At 45.5% G+C, this 23,782-nt stretch overlaps 2 protein-coding genes and 1 pseudogene across 2 annotated transcripts in view; 2 read left to right on the top strand and 1 right to left on the bottom strand.

Annotated features, from left to right (window-relative positions):
* Positions 1-23,782, top strand: part of ZNF544 (zinc finger protein 544) — a 28,046-nt gene that overhangs the window by 2,154 nt on the left and 2,110 nt on the right. The window contains 6 exon segments of the mRNA XM_073225323.1: positions 6,259-6,356; positions 7,130-7,256; positions 7,564-7,647; positions 13,654-13,741; positions 14,157-15,560; positions 15,562-23,472. Of these exon segments, the coding sequence (XP_073081424.1) occupies positions 6,259-6,356; positions 7,130-7,256; positions 7,564-7,647; positions 13,654-13,741; positions 14,157-15,560; positions 15,562-15,583 (1,823 nt within the window). The 3' untranslated portion in view covers positions 15,584-23,472.
* LOC140847041 (coiled-coil domain-containing protein 152 pseudogene) lies at positions 10,960-13,647 on the top strand (annotated as a pseudogene).
* Positions 19,624-21,618, bottom strand: LOC108385108 (nuclear receptor subfamily 2 group C member 1-like). Its single transcript, XM_073225356.1, is given in 5 exon segments — positions 19,624-19,982; positions 19,985-20,251; positions 20,254-21,154; positions 21,244-21,497; positions 21,561-21,618. Coding segments are annotated over 5 exon segments (1,839 nt in total).

Genomic DNA, 23,782 nt, shown 5'->3' with positions numbered 1-23,782 from the left:
TGGGGTGGATGTCATGACACTCAGGAGTCAGAAACCAGCAGGGCGGGCGGAGCGGGGGCTGGAGGCATGGGCAGATTGTGCAGAACCCCCACGTGAGAGTGGCCGACAGGCTGGCCACCGGATGCTGAGAAAGAGAGCACGGGTGTACCAGCCAGAGGGCCGGGAGCTGGGAGGGCAGCGCTTGGCCCTGGGCTTCTGAGCTCTTGGCTTTGTACTCCACATCGAGAAGGCCTTGGTCAAGCTTTACTCAGCGTTTCCTGCCTTGGTTTCCTCATCCGCACAATGGGGGGAGCACTGTTGGTTTCCCTGTGCAGTGCAAACATTTCTGTCTGTAGACAGAGGGGTGTAGATGACTACCTATGTGCATGACCCAGCTTGATACGTTTACATAACAAACTTTAATATCCTAATTTGTCTACTTGATCAGTCAGATTCTAAGATATTGGATGAAATTTCCCATGTGGTTTTTCTCATATTTCCTTTATGTCTTTGCTATGTTTTTGCTTTAGATACCTTTTTCTGTGTTTTTGCTCACTAAGTTTTTGCTTTATATCTTTGCTGTGGTGTCTGGTGTAGGCATGAGTAATCAAGGTTATTACATCTCCCTGCAGTCTTTTGTCCCACTGTCTTAATGCGGTCACACTAAAGCTTAGGCTGTGTCTCTCTTTTTTTTTACTATCATGTGATCAACATGTTTATCCTTAAAACTTGTTAGATCTTTTCAGTGATGAGATTTCTGGACTCATAGTCTTGATGATCCAGGCTCTTGTACGTTGCCCGGCTGCTTTCCTTTGTAACAGAAGCCCCTTCCCAGCAGCCCTTGTTACCACGTGTTCATTCACATATTTGTGACTTGACTGATCGGACTCCTTTGCTCTTATTTATTGGTGACTTTTAGAAAGAAAATCATTAATTAGGAATGCCCTTTTAGAGGTTTTATAGTCTCTGCTCACCCATTTCTCAGGATAAATTGTGAAGAGATGAAAGCAATAAATAAAATGGTAGTCAGCAGAAAAGCTCCTGGCCTCCAAAACTATAAGGAAATGGATAATGTTGTTTTAAGCCACCACACTTGTCGCAGTTTGTCACAGTACCTGCAGGAAACTAATACTCCAGACAAGCAGCTTGCTCATCCCTGGCAGCACTTCTCAGCAGATTTTTTGGCAAGTAGGGTGGGAACTACTGCGGCTCTGATTTTGAATTGAGGCCAGATTCCTGAGTAGGCCCTGAAGGCCCTTAACTGGAGGACCACACACCTGCTTTGCTTTACTTCCTGCTGCTCAATGGAGACTTCATTGCTGCTTATTATCCTTACTGTGTCTCTCACATGTTTTCTTTTTGTATCTTACCTGGTGTTGCAAGAGTGGGCTCTCTCACCAGAAGCTCTGAGTTTCATTTGCATGGCTCCTAATTGGCATGGAAGCAGAGATCTGAGGAGTTGGCAAAGGGACAAGGGTACTTGTCAGGTAGAAAAACACATACCAGTGACTGGAGGGGGAGCACTGTGGGGTCAGGGAATTAAAAGATATTTATGTGATAGAAATACCATTTGACTCAGGAATTGCACTCCTAGGAATTTACCCAAAGAAAACAACTTCTCAGATTCAGAAAGACATATGCACCCCTGTTTATTGCAGCACTATTTACAGTAGCCAAGAAATGGAGGCAACCTAAGTGTCCATCAGTGGATGAATGGATGAAAAAGATGTGGTACATATACACAATGGAATACTGTTCAGCCATAAGAAGAAAACAAATCCAACTATTTGCAACAACATGGATGGACCTAGAGGGTATTATGCTCAGTGAAATAAGCCAGGTGGAGAAAGACAAGTACAAAATGATTTCACTCATCTGTGGAGCGTAAGAACAAAGAAAAAACTGAAGGCACAAAACAGCAGCACTCACAGAACCCAAGAATGGACTAACAGCTACTGAAGGGAAAGGGACTGGGGAGGATGGGGGGGGAAGGGAGGGAGAAGGGGAATAAGGGACATTACGATTAGCACACATAATGTGGGGGTGTCATGGGAAGGCAGTATGGCACAGAAAAGACAAGTAGTGACTCTATAACATCTTACTACACTGATGGACAGCGACTGTCGTGGGGTATGCGGGGGGGGTACTTGATAATGGGGGGAATCTAGTAATCACAGTGCTGCTCATGCAATTTTATATTAATGATACGAAAATTAAAAACATAAAAAAAAGATATTTATGTGACTGAAATGCAGCAAGTGTCTGAAATAATAGAAAAAATTATATTGGTCTTTGATCCTGTCCCTAGCACAGGGCTCCTAAAATCCTTATAAATTCCTAAGTAATAAGAGCACTGGGAGCATCTTGTTTTAATGAGGCTAGTCTGGGTGGGCTTCTGGGCGGGGGCTGGTTACCAGAAGGACCACGCCATAGTTAAAAGCTTGGGCTGTGCAGTTCCCCCAACTTCTCTAGGAAGGGAGAGGTGCTAAAAATGGAGTTAGTAATTAATCATGCCTACACAAGGAAGCCTCCATAAAAACCCCAAGAGTATGAGGCTGGGAGAGCTTGCAGGCTGGTGAGCACAGCCACACACATCCGGAGGGTGACACCCTCAAGTCCTGTGCTGGGGACACTCCCGGGCCTCTCCCCAGGTGGCTCTTCATCTGGCTGTTCATTTGTATCCTTTATCATATCCTTTCATTAATCAGACCCAAGTGGGAGGAGGTCCTGGGAACCCCTGATGTGTAGCCAGGTCAGATGCAGTTGAGTAACCTGGGGACCTACTACTTGTGGTGGGTATATGAGGTGGGGGCAGTCCTGGTGGCCCAGGGCCCTTCGTGCTGTCTCCAGGTAGGTGGTGCTAATTGAGCTAAATAGTGGGACACCTGGTGGTGTCACAGAAAATTGCTTGGTGGGGGAAAAAACCACACATTGGCTGAGCAGAAGGGTCAGAAATGTAAGAGTAAAGGAGCAACTCGGAGGAGAGCCTGGGATTTTCCCAGCTCTGTCTGAACCAGCAGTCCATGGGTGGTGGTGATCTGGGAAGGAACTTCCGGAGACTGAGGACTGGCGACTCCCATCTGGGGCAGTGAGAAGCTGCTCTCAAAAGAGGGTGCTGTAGGAGCTCCACTGGGTAGCAGTCCCTGTGGCTTCCTGGGAGAAGGTGTAAAGGACAGGAGGCAGGACCCAGTAAGATCAGCTGCAGTGACCTGAGCAAGGAGCAGCCACTGGGCAGATGTGGGGGACCTAGGGTGTGGAGAGGTGTGTGTTCTTTGAAAGGTGGGTACCCCGGGTCTGTGTGACTGACTGAAGGTGACGGGTGAGCGTGAAGAAGGGGTCGGAAGGGCTCCGAGTCTCCTGGCTCAGGGCCATGCATTCTCAGTACACCTGAGAGGATGTTAAGCTTTCCTGTGCTGAGTGGCCCTCAGTACACTGGGTAGAAGGATGTGGGCTTGCAGCCCAGGGGCCTCTGCTCTTGTTACCACCTCTCTGTCCCTGACCTGCCTACATCCCTTGCCGTAGGATTATTGTGATGACGTCAGGCCCACCCAGAAAAACTCAGGATAATCTCCCCATTTCAAGATCTGGAACTGAGTCCCATTTCCAGAGTCCCTTTTGCCATGTGAGGTAGCATTCATAGGTTCTGGGGACTCGCACATGGGCATCTTTTGGGGGCCATTTCTCAGTCAACCACAGCGATGGCCAAAAAGTTCTCCAGACCCTGATTGGTACACAGAGAGAGGTGAGCTGAGATGGGCGCCCTGTGCCATGGGAGGTGGACACAGGTTTAGTGGCATCCTGGTTGGTGACAGCCTGTTGTGTGGGCTCATGTTTCTTGGTGAGAGAGAGGTGAGGGTCCTGCAAGTTTGCTGTCACTTTTAAGTAGCCTCTGAGTGTTCCATTTAATTCAGGAAGAGAAGTTGGTGAAAATAAAGAGGACTGAGTGATCCACAGCCACAGATTTTCTGCAGATCTGCTGATTTGTGAGATTGGCCCTAAGCTGAAGAGTCTCATTGCCTTTATGACCGACAGGCTTGTCCTCAAGTCATTCTCTGGTAGGGGCCGTCCTGTACACTGTGAGGGGGTCAGTACCGTCTCTTACCTCTGCCCAGTGGATAGCCAGTGGCCGGCTCCCTCCACACTCAGCCCTCTGCAAGCTGTGGTAACCAACAGGCATCTCCGTTGCCACGTAACCGCTGAGAGCGAACTGCTCCCAGTCAATAACCTCTACTGGACAGAAATGGCCGGCTTCCTCACATTTCCTGGAGGTGTGTTACCTCAAGGCCTTGTTCTTTAATGGAGCCTGGCGGTCTGCCGGGATGGGCTCTTGAGTAAGCCAAGGCCTTCGTCGGGGTACCCCCAGGGGCTCAGGTCACCTCCCCGCAGCTGGGTGGGAGGCACTGCGCAGGCTGTGGCCAACCCGGGCCTGCTGAGTCAGCCCTGTGTCTCCCCTCCCTGTGTGAGATGTGTGCTGTGGACAGTGGCTATGCAGACATTGTGGATGGATGGAGCGTCTGCCTTTTTGGGGTTGGGGTTGTTTTGTTCTTTTGAGTTCTTTTAGTGCTGGGAGCCAAGCAACAGCGCGCTCACTCCGACTCCTTGCAAATCGGACGTTTTGTCACACTCATGTTCCACCTTAAACCTTTTTTAGTGGAATATGAAGTTTTCCTCAAAAACGTATCACTTGGCTGCAGTTCTTACCCCCCTAGCATCCAGTTTCCTGTGTGTGTGTTGCGGCCCCATGTGTCCTGCCCCTGCCGCCAGGGTCAGACGCAGCACTGCCTTGTGAAGGCTCCGCCTCCTGCTCCAGCATTGAATTCGTGCTTGGCCTTCCCTCTGCTCTTGCTGCTTATTCTTGGAAGACTCCAGTGCATTTTTTGCCTGAAGAATATTATGTTTGTGTGAGGAAGACAAATTGGGACCCTCCATGAAGACTGTGCCGGGAAGGAGAGCGTCTGCAGGGTCAGGCTCAGGAAGGAGATTGCGGAGCAGTCCGTGCTCGGAGAGACTGTCTGGTGGAAGAGCCAGCGGGAAGCTGCCTGTGTTGAGGCCCTGGCCTGGCTGTGGGTGCTGTGTTCTGCTGGTGGTGGCTGGGGGCAGCCCATTGCACACTTTGTGGGGGGCCCCGGACCTACGAAATGGCAGCACCAGGGGAGCCACAGAGAGGGGGTGACATCGGTGGAAGGACGTACCCAGGTGTTAGAAAGCATGGTGAGGCCTGCCAGAAACACAAGGCACGGAGAGAGCATGAGCTTCCCTCACAAGAGGCCCGATTCCTGGTTCTCCGGGGAACTGGTCGTACAGAGAAGGGTGGGAAAATACTGACGTTCACAGCTGGGGTGTAGCAAGTACCTCCAGGAAGAAGTGAGTGTTTAGAGGGATTGGCTCCCTGGGCTTCTGGTCCAATCGGCAGTTGTTCCGAGAGTCAAAGGGGTGAGGTGTCCCCGGTTCTTGGTGACTCGAAAAACACCGCGCAAGTGACAGATTCCACCCAGTGGAGTGCATGGTGGTTCGGTGTGAGCAGAAGCACAGATGCAGGGTGCTTCTGAGATGCTGGGTCACCCCCATGACCATTAACCATAGAGATGGCGTGTGGGCCTGTGTGCCCTTGTACCAGGGGGTGAGCAGGGGGAGTGTAGGGAAGGATTGGGTGGCACTGGGGAGGATTTTTGTCAGGCTGTCTCAGTGGGACAGTCACGTGACGGCAGCCAAGCTGTTGGGCAGAGTACAGGAAGTGGTGACAAAATTAAAGCAGAGGGTGCAAGGCCTGCCCCCCAGACTGTGGGGTGGCGTCCTGGCCCCTCCAGAATGGCTTGGGTGGACACCCCCCATGGAGTGCCCTTCGCTGTTATCCTGGGGACTTCCCTGTCCTTGTACCCACCCACACCTCCAACTCCCATGTTTAGGAGCCGCTGGCACTTCACTGAGATATTTTTGAATTGTGCAGTTGTTTGCACTCTGCCTCCTCCTCCTCCTGTTTGGTGACAGGAGAGACTGGCCACTCCTTATCGGAGTGTCAGAGGATGGTTGTGTGCCTGTGGTCTTACAGTCCAGAGGCAGCAGCACGTGCCGGGCATTTTCCTGGAGGCTGGGGCAGCCCGGGGCCATCACCAGGCCGGGGCCACAGAATCTCAGTTCCCACCAGCTTGTGTCGGACCCCGTCTCTCACCCCAGGAGAGTCTCCTCAGCTGGCACTGCCAGCCCTCTGCTTTGGGGCTGGGGTGGGCTCAGGAGCATGGGGACGCTGAAGTGGGGCTGAATCCCTGATTGTTCCCCCAGCTCCCGCCCTGCCTTCTGAGGACTCCTGCCCTCTTTGGGACAGCGTCTCCGGGTATGAGGAGGAAATGGAAGCATGTTCTCGGCTGGCCCCAGCCCCGGTGAGCTGAAGGCCTCTGCTCTCTCTGTTCTCTCAGATGTAAAACGGGCCAGGAATAGCACCCACCTCCTTGGGTGAGTGCACAGGAGACCCGTGATGTGGCCCTGGGCCCCTAGGTGAGACTCCAGGCAGATACAGCACCTTCCCTGAATGGGGGAACAGGAGCCCCCAGGCCAGGCCCAGCAGGGTCTCCTGCACCTGGTCCCTTGGGCCGGGTCTCTGGTTCCAGCCTTTTGTGGCGGTTGATGAGCAGGACCATGAGGGCAGGCGGAGCTCAGCCTCTATACTCAGGAAGCCACTGGGCCCTTGACCCTCACCGAGACCACTCAGGAAGATGGCCAAGAGTGTCCCCTTGAAGTGCCACAGTCACCCTTGGACAGTTACCAGTGCAGCACATGGCAGGGTGAGGGGCGACCCTGACTTTGCTTGCTTCCTGGGTGCCAGGGGGCAGCACCCTTTATGTCCTGTGAGATACCCCAGTGTTCATAGTCATGTGAGGGCAACTTGTGCCAGAGAAGTTCAAGGACACATCCAGGTGTCCAGCTAGTAAGTCATGAAGCTGAGGGGGGCAGCTTGCGCCTGCCTTCTGAGGCCAGGGCACATGGCCTCTTGCCTGCCTGCCTGCCTGCCTTCCTGATACGAGCCGAAGGGGGAGCCCCGTGGGCGCCCATAGCAGCCTTCAGCACATGCCTGCCCTGTCCCCTGTGCTGTCCCATACCCCCATCCCCAACGTCAGCAACGCAGGGCTCCACAGTAACACGTGTAACGTTTCAGCCACTTATGAGCTTCAAGGACGTGGCTGTGACCTTCACACGGGAGGAGTGGGGGCAGCTGGACTGGGCCCAGAGGATGCTGTACCGAGACGTGACTCTGGAGACCTGCAGCCACCTAGTCTCCCTGGGTAAGGCCCTCCCTCCCTTCGCAGGAGTTCTCTGGCTCTGGGCCTCAGCTGTGGCTCTTTCAAAGGGTGTGCCTGGGCCCAGCCAAAGCACTCCTGAAGTAGGTCCCTTTGAGGTGCAGACCCCACGCATTGCTGCTCTTCCCCGTGCAGCCTCGGCAGGCTTGTGACTTGTGGTTCAGGGACCAGGTTGTGTCCTGGGATGGCGCTGGGGCCTCCTACTCCCTCTGTGTGTGACTCCAGGGCCCAGGGGCAAGGTTCTCTTCTCCAAGCAGATCACCAAATCCTCTGTTTCCCCCCCACTGGCCAGGGCTTCTGCTTTTCAAACCGGATGTGAACTCCCAGCTGGAGCACGGGGAAGACCCATGGAGGGCCGAGCAGGGACCTACTCAAGGTGAGAGCAGGCTAGCAGCCCGTCAGCTCACACAGGCAGAGAGCTCTCCACAGGACCCTGGTCTGAGGAGGGAAGCTGTTTGCATGGAGCTTCCGTGGGTAGTCTCTGCTGCCTTCTCATCTTAGCAGGGCGGTCACGTGCTCATCCATGTCAGCCTGTTCCTCCACGCCCTGCCCACACGTTGCAGTGCCAACATCTGGACATTTCTCACATGTGGGTTCAGCTCTCTTCCCATCATCTCTTTGGTTTTCACCCATCACCCACTTCCTCTTATTCTCAGGTCCTCATGCCCCCTCCTGTCCTGGAGGCCCTCATCCCGGCTTCCTCTGGGGTAGCGTTTCCTGGGGCCTTCCCCTCAGGCCCAGTCTGCGCACTGCCATTGGGCGTTACCTCCTCCGTGTTGGACATTCCCATAACTTCTAGATTATGCGTGAGAATTTGTTCATCCTCTAAAATGTCAGTGACCCATTATACCTAGAAGGGTTCTAGAAAAACTAAGTGCTGAATCACCATCCCTGGGCCAGCTTTTCCACCTCTTCTCATCCTGTAGATTACTTTCTTATACGTCCCACTGTGTCAGTGTAATTGGAATTCTTTTTTTTTTAGCTGTATCAAGATAAGAGTTCACATATCTCACAATTCACCATGTAAATTGTGTGGACACTTTTGGTATATTCACGGTGTGTGTATCCATCACCACAGTCAATTTTAGTTGGAGTGATGAGCATTTTCTAATTGGGCTGCTTCTGATTCTTTGTTTTGTTTTAACAAAATAGAGTATTCTTTTAGACCAGTTTTGTGTTTATACAAAGTTGAGCAGAAAATACAGAGTTCCCATATACCACCTGCCCCCTTCCCACACAGTTTCACCTATTATTAATATCCTGCACTCTGTGGTAGATTTGTTATAAGTGATGAATCTGTACCGATCAATAGAGGTCAATAGTTCACATTAGCTTCACTCTGGCTGGTGAGCACTCCATGGGTTTGGACAAATGTATGATGATGTGTCCACCTTTATAGTGCACGTTTATAGTATACAGAATCATTTCACTGCCCTGAAAATCTGCCATGCTCTACTTATGCAACCACGGGTTATTTTACTATGTCTGTAGCTCCTCCCTTTGCAGTGTCCTGTAGTTGGAACCATGCAGTATGTGGCCTTTTCTGACCAGCTCCCTTTTCACACCACCTTCTGACATGACTGCAGCCTGGAGTTACTGAATTTGTGTTGTGTGTTCCTGCTCCTTCTCACCCTATAACTCTTACTTGAAGCCTCTTATTACTTCCTCTGAAGTGTCACCTACTTTTACTTATCCTTGGTCCTCAAAGGATGCCATCTGAATTTAGTTTACCAGCAGTGTCTTTCTTGTCTGTCATAGACATTCTTTTCTGGCTGACCTGCACAGTCTGTCTTCCTCATTTCATGATGTTGCTGTAGAATGTTCAACCTCCTTTGCCTGGTTTCAATTGACCGGGTCCATCTTAGACACAGCTGCTCAAAGATTTATTTCTTCTTATCCCCAAATTGCATTTCACTTGCCTTCATTGGGCCATTGTTTCATTTTAAAAAGTTATCATCAGGTGAAAGACCTATATCCCGAAAACTATAAGACACTCTTAAGAGAAATTAAAGAGGACACTAACAAATGGAAACTCATCCCATGCTCTTGGCTAGGAAGAATTAATATCATCAAAATGGCCATCCTGCCCAAAGCAATATACAGATTTGATGCAATCCCTATCAAATTACCAACAGCATTCTTCAATGAACTGGAACAAATAGTTCAAAAATTCATGTGGAACCGCCAAAGACCCCGAATAGCCAAAGCAATCCTGAGAAAGAAGAATAAAGTGGGGGGGATCTTGCTCCCCAACTTCAAGCTCTACTACAAAGCCACAGTAATCAAGACAGTTTGGTACTGGCACAAGAACAGAGCCACAGACCAGTGGAACAGATTAGAGACTCCAGACATTAACCCAAACATATATGGTCAACTAATATTCAATAAAGGGGCCATGGACATACAATGGGGAAATGACAGTCTCTTCAACAGATGGTGCTGCCAAAACTGGACAGCTACATGTAAGAGAATGAAACTGGGTCACTGTCTAACCCCATACACAAAAGTAAATTTGAAATGGATCAAAGACCTGAATGTAAGTCATGAAACTATAAAACTCTTAGAAAAAAACATAGGCAAAAATCTCTTGGACATTAACATGAGCAACTTCTTCATGAACATATCTCTCCGGGCAAGGGAAACAAAAGCAAAAAATGAACAAGTGGGATTACATCAAGCTGAAAAGCTTCTGTACAGCAAAGGACACCATCACTAGAACAAAAAGGTACCCTACAGTATGGGAGAATATATTGGTAAATGACAGATCTGATAAAGGCTTGACATCCAAAATATATAAAGAGCTCACGCACCTCAACAAACAAAAAGCAAATAATCCAATTAAAAAATGGGCAGAGGAGCTGAACAGACAGTTCTCCAAAGAAATTCAGATGGCCTCACAGCAGTAAGGATGGCTACCATCCAAAAGACTAAACAACAACAAATGTTGGTGAGGTTGTGGAGAAAGGGGAACTCTCCTACACTGCTGGTGGGAATGTAAATCAGCCATTGTGGAAAGCAGTATGGATATTCCTCAAAATGCTCAAAATAGACTTACCATTTGACCCAGGAATTCTACTTCTAGGCCATTTACCCTAAGAATGCAGCACTCCAGTTTGAAAAAGACAGATGCACCCCTATGTTTATCGCAGCATTATTTACAATAGCCAAGAAATGGAAGCAACCTAAGTGTCCATCAGTAGATGAATGGATCAAGAAGATGTGGTACATATACACAATGGAATATTACTCAGCCATAAGAAAACAATTCCTACCATTTGCAACAACATGGATGGAGCTAGAGGGTATTATGCTTAGTGAAATAAGTCAAGCGGAGAAAGACAAATACCAAATGATTTCACTCATATGTGGAGTATAAGAACAAAGAAAAACTGAAGGAACAAAACAGCAGCAGAATCACAGAACCCAAAAAATGGACTAACAGTTTCCAAAGGGAAAGAGACTGGGGAGAATGGGAGGGTAGAGAGAGATAAGGGCGGGGAAGAAGAAAGGGGGTATTATGATTGGCATGTATAATGTTGTGGGTGAGGGAAAGGGGAGGGCTGTACAACACAGAGAAGACAAGTAGTGATTCTACAACATCTTACTATGCTGATGGACAGTGACTGTAATGGGGTTTGTGGGGGGGAGAGCCTAGTAAACATAATGTTCTTCATCTAATTGTAGATTAATGATAACAAAATTTTTTTTAAATGCTGATCTTATGAAAGAAAAGTTAAAATCTCATGAACAGGAATATAAGAATAATATTTCCAAACTCATGAGTGAAATGAAAATTAAAGAGGAGTCATATGAGAAAGAAATAAGGAAACTATCAGGACATGCAAGAAAAAGTTGTATTAAATGAAGAAAAGCATAAAGAACTGATAGAAAAATAGGAGGTGGAAATTTCCAAGTTAAACGCAAAGAACTCAAGGAAAGGAAAAGCGAAATGAAATAATCAGACTACAGCTTGAGTTTGATTGCAAACTAACAAGAGTTCAAACTAAATCAAAATATCCAAATTCTGTTTCGCCACAGAGTATCTACAGAAGGAAGCTTCAACATCTTCAAGAAGGAAAGAACAAGGGGATTGCAGTTCTTCGTAATACCATTCTGACATAGAGCAACACCTCTCTGTTGGCAAAGATCCCCACCTTAAGTGTAGATGGTTTTGAGTATAGTAGTATATTCACTCACTGCTGTTTAATTTCTTTAAAAGCAGATTTTTTAAAAAGTGAATTTCTAAAAAATTCACTTCTATTGTCAATAAAATATACTGCCTAAATAACAATGGGAAAAAGAAACAGCTTTAAACATTTTTAATTGAGTTTATTTAAAGAAATCCACACTTTGGCCAACTGTGTACTGCATTCTTGCTTAATAGTATTTACCATAAAAGAATTCAGGTTTCTAGGACTTAGTTTACCTATTGAACCATCATTGACTATGAAAATACTTTCTAAGCAATCAAGAGATAGTCAGCATTCTTTTATCTTTTCCCTTATACTTTCAAGACAGGCAATCTCAAATTTTGAAGATTCAATACAATGCTAGATAAAGAAAACAAGATATAAAGGCTCCATTCATACGTGATAGCAAAAACCAAGATATGGATCTCAGAGTATAAACGGATATTTAAAATGTAGTCGTGGCATAATATTCATGTGTAAGTATTTTTGGATCTTAAAAAGCAGAATTGTTTCTTTAAAAATTTTATCGGTTAAACATGTAAGATTAATAAGAAATAATACTGTTTTGAGAAATAAAGAAAGAAAAAAATGGGGAAAAAAACATAAAAAAAAAGTTATCATCAGGGATTCTGAGGCAACACCCAAAAGGATCACAACAGATGCAGGAAGGAAAACAGTATTGGTTGTGTGTGGGGGGTTCTCCCCAAGGGGAAAGACATTCTTTGTTTGACACAGGAGAGCATCCTCCTGAAAGTCTAGGGATTGCCAGCGAGTGAAGTTAATACTTCGCTAAATGGAGGGTCCTGGCCTCCTTGGCAGGCATGCAGAGCAAAAGGGGGCTTGAGTGGAGGCCTTGGTAATAGACACGGGTGCTACACAATTGAAACAGGCAGTGACGAGTAAAAGGGGAATCTGGGGGGACCCAGGAGAGGGTCCTGGGCTGGGAGTCTGTAGTACTTTGCTAGACACCTGATAACCTTCAACAGAGGGAGGAATTCCCATTAGGACAGTAACAAGTGTGATGATACCAATGGTACTGTGCACTAATGCCACTGTGTGTGTGTGAAGCTCACATACTGATTCATTTATGCCTCCAAGTAAACCTTGTAAGCTAAGCCTTCTTATTCCTGGATTACTGTCTAGAGAAATGAGCCTCAGAAGTCACTTGTGGTGAAGCTGGTTTCAGCCCAGCCTGCCTCACTGTGCTGCCTCAGGAGCCACAGTGCTTTTCCGGAGAGTCCGCAGCATCAGTTCTGGAGTGGTTAAAGAGACTTTTCCTCTGTGACAGCCTGAGGAAATGGTACACATGATGCATGAAGAGTATTAAGGCATTGTTAGTGTTTGGGATCCTGTTTCAAGATCCAGACCAGAAGGTGGAGTAGATTCTGGGTCAGTCGTCCAGGTTGAAACACTAGTTAGGACCTTGTGTTAGTTTCCTGTGGTTGCTGTAAGAAATTATGAGCTGGGTGGCTTTAAACAGGAGAAGTTGAATCTCTCACAGTTCTGGAGGCCAGAAACCCACTCAGTACCATCGGCCTGAAATCAGGGTATCATTGGCGCCAGTGCTCCTTCGGGAGTTCCCAGGAAGTCTGCTGCTTCTCTCTTCCAGCTTCTCGTGGCTACACCTTCTGTGGTTTGTGCCCATATATCACTTCAGTCTTGAAGGCCAACACCTTCAAATATCTTTGCTCTGTGTTCATACCACCTTCTCTATCAAATCTCCCTCTGGCTCTCAAAGACAATTGTGATGACATTTAGAGCCCACCCAGATATTCTCCCCATCTCACGATCCCTAAAACACCTGCAAAGACCTTTTTTCCAAGTAAGGCATCATATTCACAGGTCCCAGCAATTATGATTGTGGTTGTCAAGGGCTGTAAACCTTCAGACCCGGTTCTGTGGGTTCTTCCTTTACTCTTCACTCTCCCCTGATTATTCTTATTTCCATGCTCCCTCTTTGGGGACCAGTCCTCCTCTGTCATCTTTTTTTTTTTTTTTTGCTTGTGTTATGTACTTTCCACTGATTTCCTACTTGCTGATCAATCCATCCTTCCCTTTCACATCCTGAGTAAGGTTACAGTCTGTGAATTAGAAACAAAACCAGTCACCTTTCATACTTGGGCTCCTTCATCGCACCCTCCCCATCTAATGCTTCTCCAGTAATTCATTTTGGGCATTTGGGTTTCTTTTAGACTGGAAGGCTACACTTGAAAAGAAAGAGTCAGCTTCTGAAGAGGATGTTGCTGTGGAAGAACGATCCCACTGCATGGAAAGGAAACGGTGTGTATGGGAGGAGGGCCTGTGGTCAGGTCCGGGCCCCTGGGGGCAGTTCAGGAGTTCTCTGTGAGTCAGATGGTACCTACCTCAGGGAGACTGCTGAAGGGGAATGTGGTACGCATGACCTTGGGGGAAGGTCCCTGGCTGTAGGCCTTCTGCCTCCTACATTACCCACAAGAACACATTTCCATAGCTCAACTCTCAGGTTAAAGACTTGAAACAATTCTTTTTCCCTTAATCATCAGAAAGACTGGGCTAATCTAAAGCCTTGTGAAAATCACCAAAGTGCTAGAGTCTTCTGTCAGAGCCTTTACTTGATTAAACTAGAAAATGTTGAAATGGGAAATAAAAAGCCTTGTGAGTATACTGTCAGTGGTGCCTCTTTTAACTATGGTGTCTCCTTTCATTTTCATAATAGAATATTTTCAGCAGAGAACAGCAGTGACTGTACAGATGATGGAAACAAGGTTAATCACAGTATGTCTCTGAATGAACACAAGCCAATGCATTTTGGTGAAGGTCAGTGTGAGTGTGACAAATGCCTTGTACAAACTGATGTAAATGGTCCTGGAGAAGAACTAGTTAGATGTGAGGACTTTGATGCCTTCCACGTGGCCTCCTGTTTTACTAACTGTGACATCATTCAGACTGGAAAGAAGCCATACGCATGTAATCAGTGTGGAAAATCTTTCAGCTGTTGCTCTAAGCTGCTTGTACACCAGAGAACACACACTGGAGAAAAGCCCTATGAATGTACTTGGTGTGGGAAGTCTTTCAGGCAGAGCTATCACCTTATTGTACATCAGAGAACTCACAGTGGAGAGAAGCCCTATGAATGTAACCAGTGTGGGAAATCATTCACCCAGAGTTCAAAACTTGTTAGGCATCAGCGAACTCACACTGGAGAAAAACCATATAAATGTCATGTATGTGGAAAATCTTTCAGGCGGAACTTTAACCTTATTGTACATCAAAGAATTCATACGGGAGAGAAACCTTATCAGTGTACTCATTGTGGAAAGTCCTTTAGCCAGAGCTCTGATTTTGTTGCACATAAAAGGACTCACACTGGAGAGAAACCTTATGAATGTAACCAGTGTGGAAAATCCTTCATTCGAAGCACTCAACTCATTAGGCATCTGCGAATTCACACTGGAGAGAAGCCATATAAATGCAATCAGTGCGATAAAGCCTTCTCTGGGAGCTCTCACCTTGCTGAACATCAGAGAACCCACACTGGAGAGAAACCTTTTGAATGTAATCAGTGTGGGAAAGCCTTCACTGGGAGCTCCCGCCTTCTTTCACATCAGAGAATTCATTCTGGAGAGAAACCATACAAATGTAATGACTGTGGGAAATATTTTCGGCAGCGATCAGAGCTTGTTGTGCATCAGCGAACCCATACTGGAGAGAAACCTTATGAATGTGGTTATTGTGGGAAAGCTTTCAGTCAGAGGTCTGCCCTCATTCTGCATCAGAGAACACACCTTGGAGAGAAGCCCTTTCAGTGTAACATGTGTGTTAAAGCTTTCCGTCAGAGGTCACGCCTTATTGAACATCAGAGAACACATACTGGAGAAAAGCCCTATGAATGTATTGACTGTGGGAAAGCCTTCAATAATCGGTCAACCCTTAAGATACATAAGAGAACACACACTGGTGAGAAACCCTATGAATGCGGTCATTGTGAAAAGGCTTTTAGCCAGCGGTGTCAACTTACTAGGCATCAGAGAATTCATACTGGAGAGAAACCTTATGAATGTAACAAGTGCGGGAAAGCTTTCGGTTACAATAAATCCCTTATTCAACATGAGAAGACTCATGGGAGAGAAACCCTATGAATAATCAAGATGGAAAGGCTCACTGCCAGACCTTTACTAGACCTCAGATGACCAAAGTATGACTCTTAGGGCATGGTCTAATAGCAGCATGCATCAGAATCTCTAGCAGTAAAACCCAGGACCTGCAGTTTCTGAAAGCAGCACATGTGATTTGTATGTACATCAAAATGTGCTTCTGCATTTAGGTGAGAAACTATGACCACTAATGAGAAACTTCCAGTCAGAGTTTTTAACAGGTGTTAAGAAATTCGGAGTGGAACAGTACCTAACACAGACTCATCTAGTGCAACCACCCATTTAATCAGATGTCCCTGTAGCACATTCCAAGAAATGATGGGGAACTGTAAGATATTCCTGATACAGAGTCCCAAATACATAATCAAGAAACAATTCCATGAGGAGGTTGGTGTTAGGCGACAAAATATGAAGCCAGGTATGTTCCGTGTAAACCAGTAATTAAGAACGTGAAGGAGGACTGATGACGGGAAGGCTTCTGAAATAATTTTTGTTCAAATTAAAAGTAGACTCCAAATATTTCAGGGCCTTTGTTGTGTGCTCTAACTTCGTTGCTTGGTTAGGTCAGCTCTAATTAGAGCTGGGAGCATATCAATATGGGAAAGATCAGATGAAATAAAAACAGGACCCCAATAGTATATACACAAGCATTACAGCCACACAAAAACATGTACACAGATAGTTAGTTAACAAGGTCAGCTCAGCAGGATGTTCAAAAAAATGCGGAGTGTGAATCAATGGTGAAGATGGTGAAGAAAGTGGGAGGGGCAGTTACTGGAAATTTGGGCAAGATGCAAGCAGGAGAGCAAACATCACCTGGAGAGACAGTGGGAAAGGCTGAAGCCAGGAGCAAGTGAAGGAGGGCTGCAATGGGAGGCCCCAGCCCCGCAGCAGAACTGCGGACTGACAGGAAGGGTAGGAAAGCAGGGTTAAAAGTTTGTCCATGAAATTTGAAAGTTCATGAAACTCCAGATCTCTTCCCCTTTCTCCCTTTTTTTTCTTGTTTTGCATTAAGCGACTAGCTGTGGGTGAGCAAAAGGAGAATGAGTTATGTACCTAAAAAAAAAAGTCTAGGGGTTAGGAGAGTCTGGTGTATTATGCTCCAGAACAAGGACTGCCTTTTTTTGACATTGGAAGTACATCTGTCCTAAGAGCTTCCCATGTGCTTTCTGATAGTCTCTTCAGTGTGGGTGGGAGCCAAGGAGCAAACAACTGGAGGAAAGCCTCACACGAAAGAAAAATTCTTAAAGTAAGTGTCAAATGACAGCCTCTTCAACAATGGGTATTGGCAAAACTGGGCAGCTGCATGTAAGAATGAAACTGGATTATTGCCTAACTCCATACACAAACTAGAAATGGATCAAAGACCTGAATGTAAGTCATGAAACCATAAAACGTAGAAGGAAACATAGGCAAAAACGAGTAAAACATGAGCAACTTTTTCATGAACACATCTCCTTGGGCAAGGGAAACAAAAGCAAAAATGAACAAATGGGACTACATCAAGCTAAAAAGCTTCTGTGCAGCAAAGGACACCATCAGCAGAACAAAGGGCATCCTGCAGTATGGGAGAATATATTTGTAAATAACATCCAATTAGAGGTTAACATCCAAAATATATAAAGAACTCATACGCCTCAACACCCAAAAAGCAAATAACCATGTTAAAAAATGAGTTTATGAACGGACAGTTCTCCAAAGAAGAAATTCAGATGGCCAATAGGAACGTGAAAAGATACTCCACGTCGCTAATTATCAGGGAAATGCAAATTAAAACTGGGATGAGATATCACCTCACACCAGTAAGGATGGCTAGCTTCGAAAAGACTAGGAACAAATGCTGGCGAGCATCCAGAGAAAGGGGAACCCTCCTACACTGCTGCTGGTAGGGATGTAAATTAGTTCAACCATTGTAGAAAGCAATGTGGAGGTTCCTCTAAAAGCTAAAAATAGAAGTACCATTTGAACCAGGAATTCCACTCCTAGGAATTTACCCAAAGAGAACAACTCAGATTCAGAAAGACAGATGTACCCCTATGTTTATCGCAGCACTGTTTACAATAGCCAAGAAATGGAAGCAACCTAAGTGTCCATCAGTAGATGAATGGATGAAGAAGATGTGGTACATATACACAATGGAATACAATTCAGCCATAAGAAGAAAACAAATCCTACCATTTGCAATCACATGGATGGAGCTAGAGGGTATTATGCTCAGTGAAATAAGCCAGGCAGAGAGAGACAAGTACCAAATTTCCTTCATTTGTGGAGTGTAACAATGAAGCAAGATGGAAGGAACAAAACAGCAGCAGACTCAGACTCACAGACTCCAAGAAGGGACTAGTGGCACCAAAGGGGAGGGGTGGGGGAGGAAGGGAGGGAGAAGGGGATTGAGGGGTATTATGATTAGTACACATGGTGTAGGGGGATCACAGGGAAGACAGTGTAGCTCAGAAGACAAGTAGTGACTGTGGCATCTCACTACACTGATGGACAGTGACTGCAGTGAGGTATGGGGGGGAACTCGATAATATGGGTGAATGTAGTAACCACAGTGTTTTTCATGTGAAACCTTCATGCATGTATATCAGTGATACCTTGAAAAAATAAAAAGATTAAGTGTCTTAAGATAAACTCCTAAGAACAGATATTTAGGGGAACCATGTATTAAAATGTTTTTAAAAGTGAGTCAAGAAGTAATTGCAAATGAATGGTGAAGCTGTGGTGCTTCTTTAAAGAAGAGAATTATGAGAACAAGAATGGACTATGAAACTGAAAGTAAGATTGTTGGGTTGAAAAGGGGGGAAACATACCCAGAGCTGAAGGGCCTTCAGATCATGCCGGCCACCAGCCAGTATTAGTAAGATGCATGCAGCACGAGTAATTGAGAACACCATAGTTTGAAATATATCACAAAATTCTGGAGAGAATAATTTTGAAACCAAGAAAGAAATGGTTTCTTTTTGTTTCTTATAGTTAAAATAAAAAAGTAATCAGAGACTCAGATTGTTCAAGAAACTGTGCAAATTGTACAAGACAAGTGAAACCCAGATGTGAAGCAAACTTGAGAAGGGAGTATTCATTTGGACTTGATGCCAGTAATTCGCCTTTGAAGAGGCCGAGGGCTTGTGATGTCTGCACAGAGGAGGGGGAACTTCAGTCAGATTATGTTGATTGGCTCTTCACCAAGCAGTATTTGCGTAAATGTGATATAAACCGTAGTTCCTGGCTTTTTGTTTGAGGAAGAAGCCCAGAGCTGTGACGTGAGGATTTCATCAGTCTTGTCGCTAATGGCACAGTCTGGGGCTGTTTTAAAGGAGAAGGGGAAGAGGTGGAAGGGTGGAGGAGCAGCCCTGTGCCGTCATCTGGGAAGTGGGCTTTTAAGTGTAATAGGTTAGGTTACTTAGGAGACCAAAAGTAGAGTTCAGAATGGCAACGTGGCAAAACTGGAAACAGAAACAGCAACATGAGTCAAATCTAATTTCTTTACCAGAGCAGGAAGTTAGTAAAGTCTATAGTCTATGAAAAATCAGAATTACAAAGGTAGCCTCAGAAAGAAGTGGAATAGAAATGGTTAAAAGTGGTTAATGGGATTTTGTGGCTTTTGGGAAATGTGGGGCAGGAGTTCACTGCTTTCCATGTTCAACCTGTAGCCTGTCATCCCCTGGTGGTACACTTCTTTGGGTAACAAGTTATTTCTTTTTTTTTTTTTTTTTTTAGGGAAAAAAAGCCTAATTTATTTGTTTTATAAAATAAAATATAATGAGATCTTGATTTAGATACTAAGATGAGGCAGATAAATTGTTAGTATTCCCTATTCACGTAAATAAGCCAGGAAGGGAAATTACCAATTCCTGTTACCTGCACAGTCACTTCAAAAATTCTTCTTAAGTAAATCAAAATAAAAACAACTTGGTTTTTGGTTACCCTTTTCCAGTCAAATTTTCCAGATATTCTGGGAGCAATGAGTTCAATTTGGTGTCTTCTGTTCTGGGAATGAACAATTAGTTTATACTGAGATCTCAGCTTTCAAATGTTGTGACCAATTATTTGTGAGTTATAATCTGCAGGTTCCATTTTTAAAATATGTGGGATAACACTGTCAATTCGTACATTGCCAATGAGACCTTTGAAAAACAATTCTTCAGTGATGGTAGCATTCATCAGTCTCAAAGCTGGCAATTTGAGTAGTAGTCTGGACAACCGGTAGGCGTCATCCGGATATGTTTTAGTTATAAAATCTTGGAATTCCACATATGCCTTTTCTTGAAATTTCTCAATCTGTTCCTTGTTTTCTAAGCCAGGATGATCTGGACTGAAGAGTACTATTGCCTTTAGGTAAGCATATTCATATCCATCAATGCAGAGTTTAACCATGCTGCTACAAACTCCTGTAGTTTGAAAATGTGCTCCATCAATAACTTTCTTCTTTCTGTTGACATTTTATCTTGTTGAAAGCTACTATGAAGACAATTGACAAATGTTGCTAATATAGTTGCCACATTCATTACCTGCCAGCACTGGGCAAGACCAAGAGTAAAAAGTTCATTCCAGTAAGCTTTCACCAATGATACGCTGTTTTCTTGCCCTAGAGCCTGGAAGGAAGGGATTGAAAGTGCCCAGTGCATTGATAAGAACAGCAGTCTGGAGGCGGACTCCCGATGTAGTGCCCGTTCAGGTACTCAGGCATTGGAGAAGGCATGGTGAGCCTGAAAGCTACATGTGAATTGCTGAGAAGTGGCCCTTCTTTTTCGATGTAATTTATGCTTGGGTCTCCAGCAATTAGGTGTATGCTTCCTTCCATGCCCTCTGCTGAGCTCTGACAGGCTGTGCTCTCTCCAGGATTCAGTGCTTTTACAAGAGTGTCAAATGCCCTTGAAACATCACCGTTGGTCTGCATTTCTTGGTGAAATTCACACAAAGAGGTATCACCATTGCTTAAGCTTTCAATCATAGGCATTTCATTACTATTCTGAGAATGACCTTTAGTTTTTCCAAAATTTGCTAATGATGTAACCACACTGGCCAAGGTACTTAAATCTCCCTGACAGGATTCAACCTTATCTGGTGTCATCAGCACAGCTGACTCAGTTTTTATTCCAGACTGATGAATATTCACAAACATTCCAGAATCTAATAGTCCTGCTGATCTTGCAATTTCACTATCTGTTACAAAAGTTGGAGTTGCAGTTAATGGACTTCGAAGGTCTTTGCGGATGTAGATTTTTTCAGTTGAAGCAGCACAATTGGAAGATTTTTCTCGTGACACTTCAATGGGTTTTCTTTCACATTGAACAGAGTCTTGTTTCATTCCAAATGCAATACATCTCTGTAACCTGCAGTATTGACAGCGGTTTCGATGATGTTTATTGATAATACAGTCCTTTGATCCTCGACATGAATAAACTAAATTTTTTCAGATGCTTCTTTTAAAAAATCCTTTGCAGCCTTCACAAGTTACTGCTCCATAATGACGCCCTGATGCTTTGTCTCCACATACTAGGCAAAGATCAGAAAACTTATTTGGTCCTTGGTCTGCTGAAGAATTATCTGTTAAGAGAGTTATGGAAAAGTATGACTGATATGCAATGGCATGAACTTTTCATTAGAAAGTTGTCTCAGATTTGGGTTAGGTTGAAAGCATGGACTCTGGAGGTGTTGTGCAGACAGATCAGGAGTTGTAAAAAATAACTGGTTAACACCTGCTGCATCTGGAGTTGTGAGGAAAACTTTCCCTGGAGTGGAATCTTGCCTGGCCAGGATGACTTTGCTTGGAGTAGAGCCATCATGATTTGTCAGGATGAACTGCTTGCCTTGTGTATTATGATCAAGTGCTGCCACGATCTGGATTTTCTGGCCAGTTTGCTGCTCTGTAACAAGCATTTGCAACAACATGGATGGAGCTAGAGGGTATTATGCTCATTGAAATAAGCCAGGCGGAGAAAGACAAGTGCCAATGATTTCACTCACCTCTCCCATCTGCTGTTCAATAATCTGGTGTGCAATTTCTTCTATAGTTGCCATGTTAATTGCCAAAATGTCCGGCACTTCTCGACCAAGCTACGTCCTGCAGTAGGCATAGACCGGACAGTCCCGCTGCAACGGCTGCTTGGGGGTGCCGAGAAGACACAGGTTGGAGAAAGCTGAAGGGTAAAGAGAAGTGGGGGAGGGAAGTTTCTAGATTTGTGTATTTGGGGGGGGGGGTCAGAGTTTGTGACCCCACCCTCAGCTCCACAGTGTGCACTTCCCAACAAGTTATTTCAAATGTGTCCTTGCAGGTGAGCAAATAGTAACTGGAAATCTGCAATTGATTTATAGGATTATGTACAATTTTCCTTCTTTTGATTCAGTGTCACTGTAATTAGTAAATAGATGATTAAAAAAGCAAGAGTAAAAAGAAAAATGTCACTTTTCTGTTTGGCCAAGTGGAGTTGATCCTAGTAGGGCAGGAAGGCTCCTTGGCTTCTTAGAAGTCCTTGGAATTAAAGGGTGGTTTATCTCTTAAGACTGGATTTTACAGAAACCTTATAACCAGTACGTTAGTGGGTCCCAGAGAGTGGGGACCTGGAAAGGTGCTGGTGTCTTGGGACAACTGGTGGAATCGCTTCTGAAGGAGCAAGATAGGTGTGTGAATTTACCTAACTGCCAAATACTGAACACACTTCCCTAATGTCCCTCTGGCTGTTATCTGGTACCTTTCATAAAATTCATTAAGTAATATAGCCTTCAAGACCCCTAAGACCCTAGGTATCAGATGGGAGACATTTGCATAGTGCAGCCTAGACAGAAAGGGTCGGGGGTGCTTTGCCTCCTGGTTAGACAGCTGGTCCTACTGCCGGGACCAACGTGGATGTGTAGCTTCAGAAGATGCCAGAGCCTGGGAGGAAGGGCCTTCTGGACAGATCCAGCAAAGGGAACATGGTTTGACAATGTCTTGTTGACCAAACATCTGAGAGACGTTTCTGTTCAGCAAGTCGTGGAAGTAGCCACCTCGTTCAGTGAGGCCCTGCTAAAGTCCAAGGTACATAAGGTGTGTGCCATGCCACAGGGTCCTCGAGTCCTGCTGTCCAGAACAGGGGCTCCACATAGGAGCTTGGCGGTTACGTGCTCCTGGAGCCTACACCCACCCAAGGAATGGAAGGACAGCCACCGCCGTGTACACGAGTGCAGCAGGCCCTGTTCTGATAGGTATTTCCTCTCCCATGTCAGAAACCTGAGGCTCTTAAGGACCCAGGAAGTGGGCTCATTTGAAATGGCAACCTTTCCACCCAAAATGGTTCTCATACCCAGAGGTCAGGGGTTCCAAATCAAAAGTGTGCCTAAGTCCCATGCAAAGGAGATGTTAGAACCGCAGAGCCCCAGTCCCCTCTTTAGAGTCTGCTTGGCCAGGCTGAGGTGGAAGCCAGATACTTGCATCTTCAAAAAAAAAAAAACATTTTGTAAAGACTACTCTCAAATTTGTATGTCCTTGTATCTGTTTTTTCTTTGTTGGTTTCACTTAAATTTGTGGCTCATTTTTGAAAAGACCCTAAAAAGATACCATGTTATGTGTGACCCATGGACTGTTTTTAACAGAAATTCCTCCCTTCTCCTTTTCAAAATACAGATATCAGAGCAACCCTAGGCATATTTTTGATACAACTAGCAGTGGGACTATTGGGGGCCGACAAGACTACCCCGACATCCAGAGGTTTTCCAGAAGAATTAATGGAACTCAGCACATAGTAGTGCTCACAGCCAAGATTTGCAACGATGTAGCCGGGATGTGCAGTCGGATCATAAGGGGAAAGACGGGCAAAGTCTGGCTGATCCGTGTGCAGGGAAACCATGTCGTCCCTCCCCTGACGGGTCATACAAAGTGCACTGAAGACCAGGCAGGTAGGCACCTTCTACTTAGCATGTAGCAAATCCCAGACCCCAGAAGGAAAGCAGGTTCTCAGTGTGAATCACATAGTTTGCACACTCGGCACAGTGAGAGGTCCTTATCAGGGTACAGACAACACTAGCCAAGGTGCCAGAGGCTGGCCAAGGGCAAACCTTGCAAATAGGACCTTCTCACAATCAAAGCCTCAAGTCTGCTTTACTAATCCTTTCTGCACAAGCCTTGAAATTGCTTCCAACATGAATACAATTTGCAATTTTCACAATATCTGTTCCATTAAACTTTCTACTGTGCTGCTCTGGCTAC

Source organism: Manis javanica, chromosome 17 (assembly GCF_040802235.1).
Source record: "Manis javanica isolate MJ-LG chromosome 17, MJ_LKY, whole genome shotgun sequence".
In the NCBI taxonomy this organism is placed as follows: Eukaryota; Metazoa; Chordata; class Mammalia; order Pholidota; family Manidae; genus Manis; species Manis javanica.
This window is presented reverse-complemented; position numbering and strand designations above follow the sequence as displayed.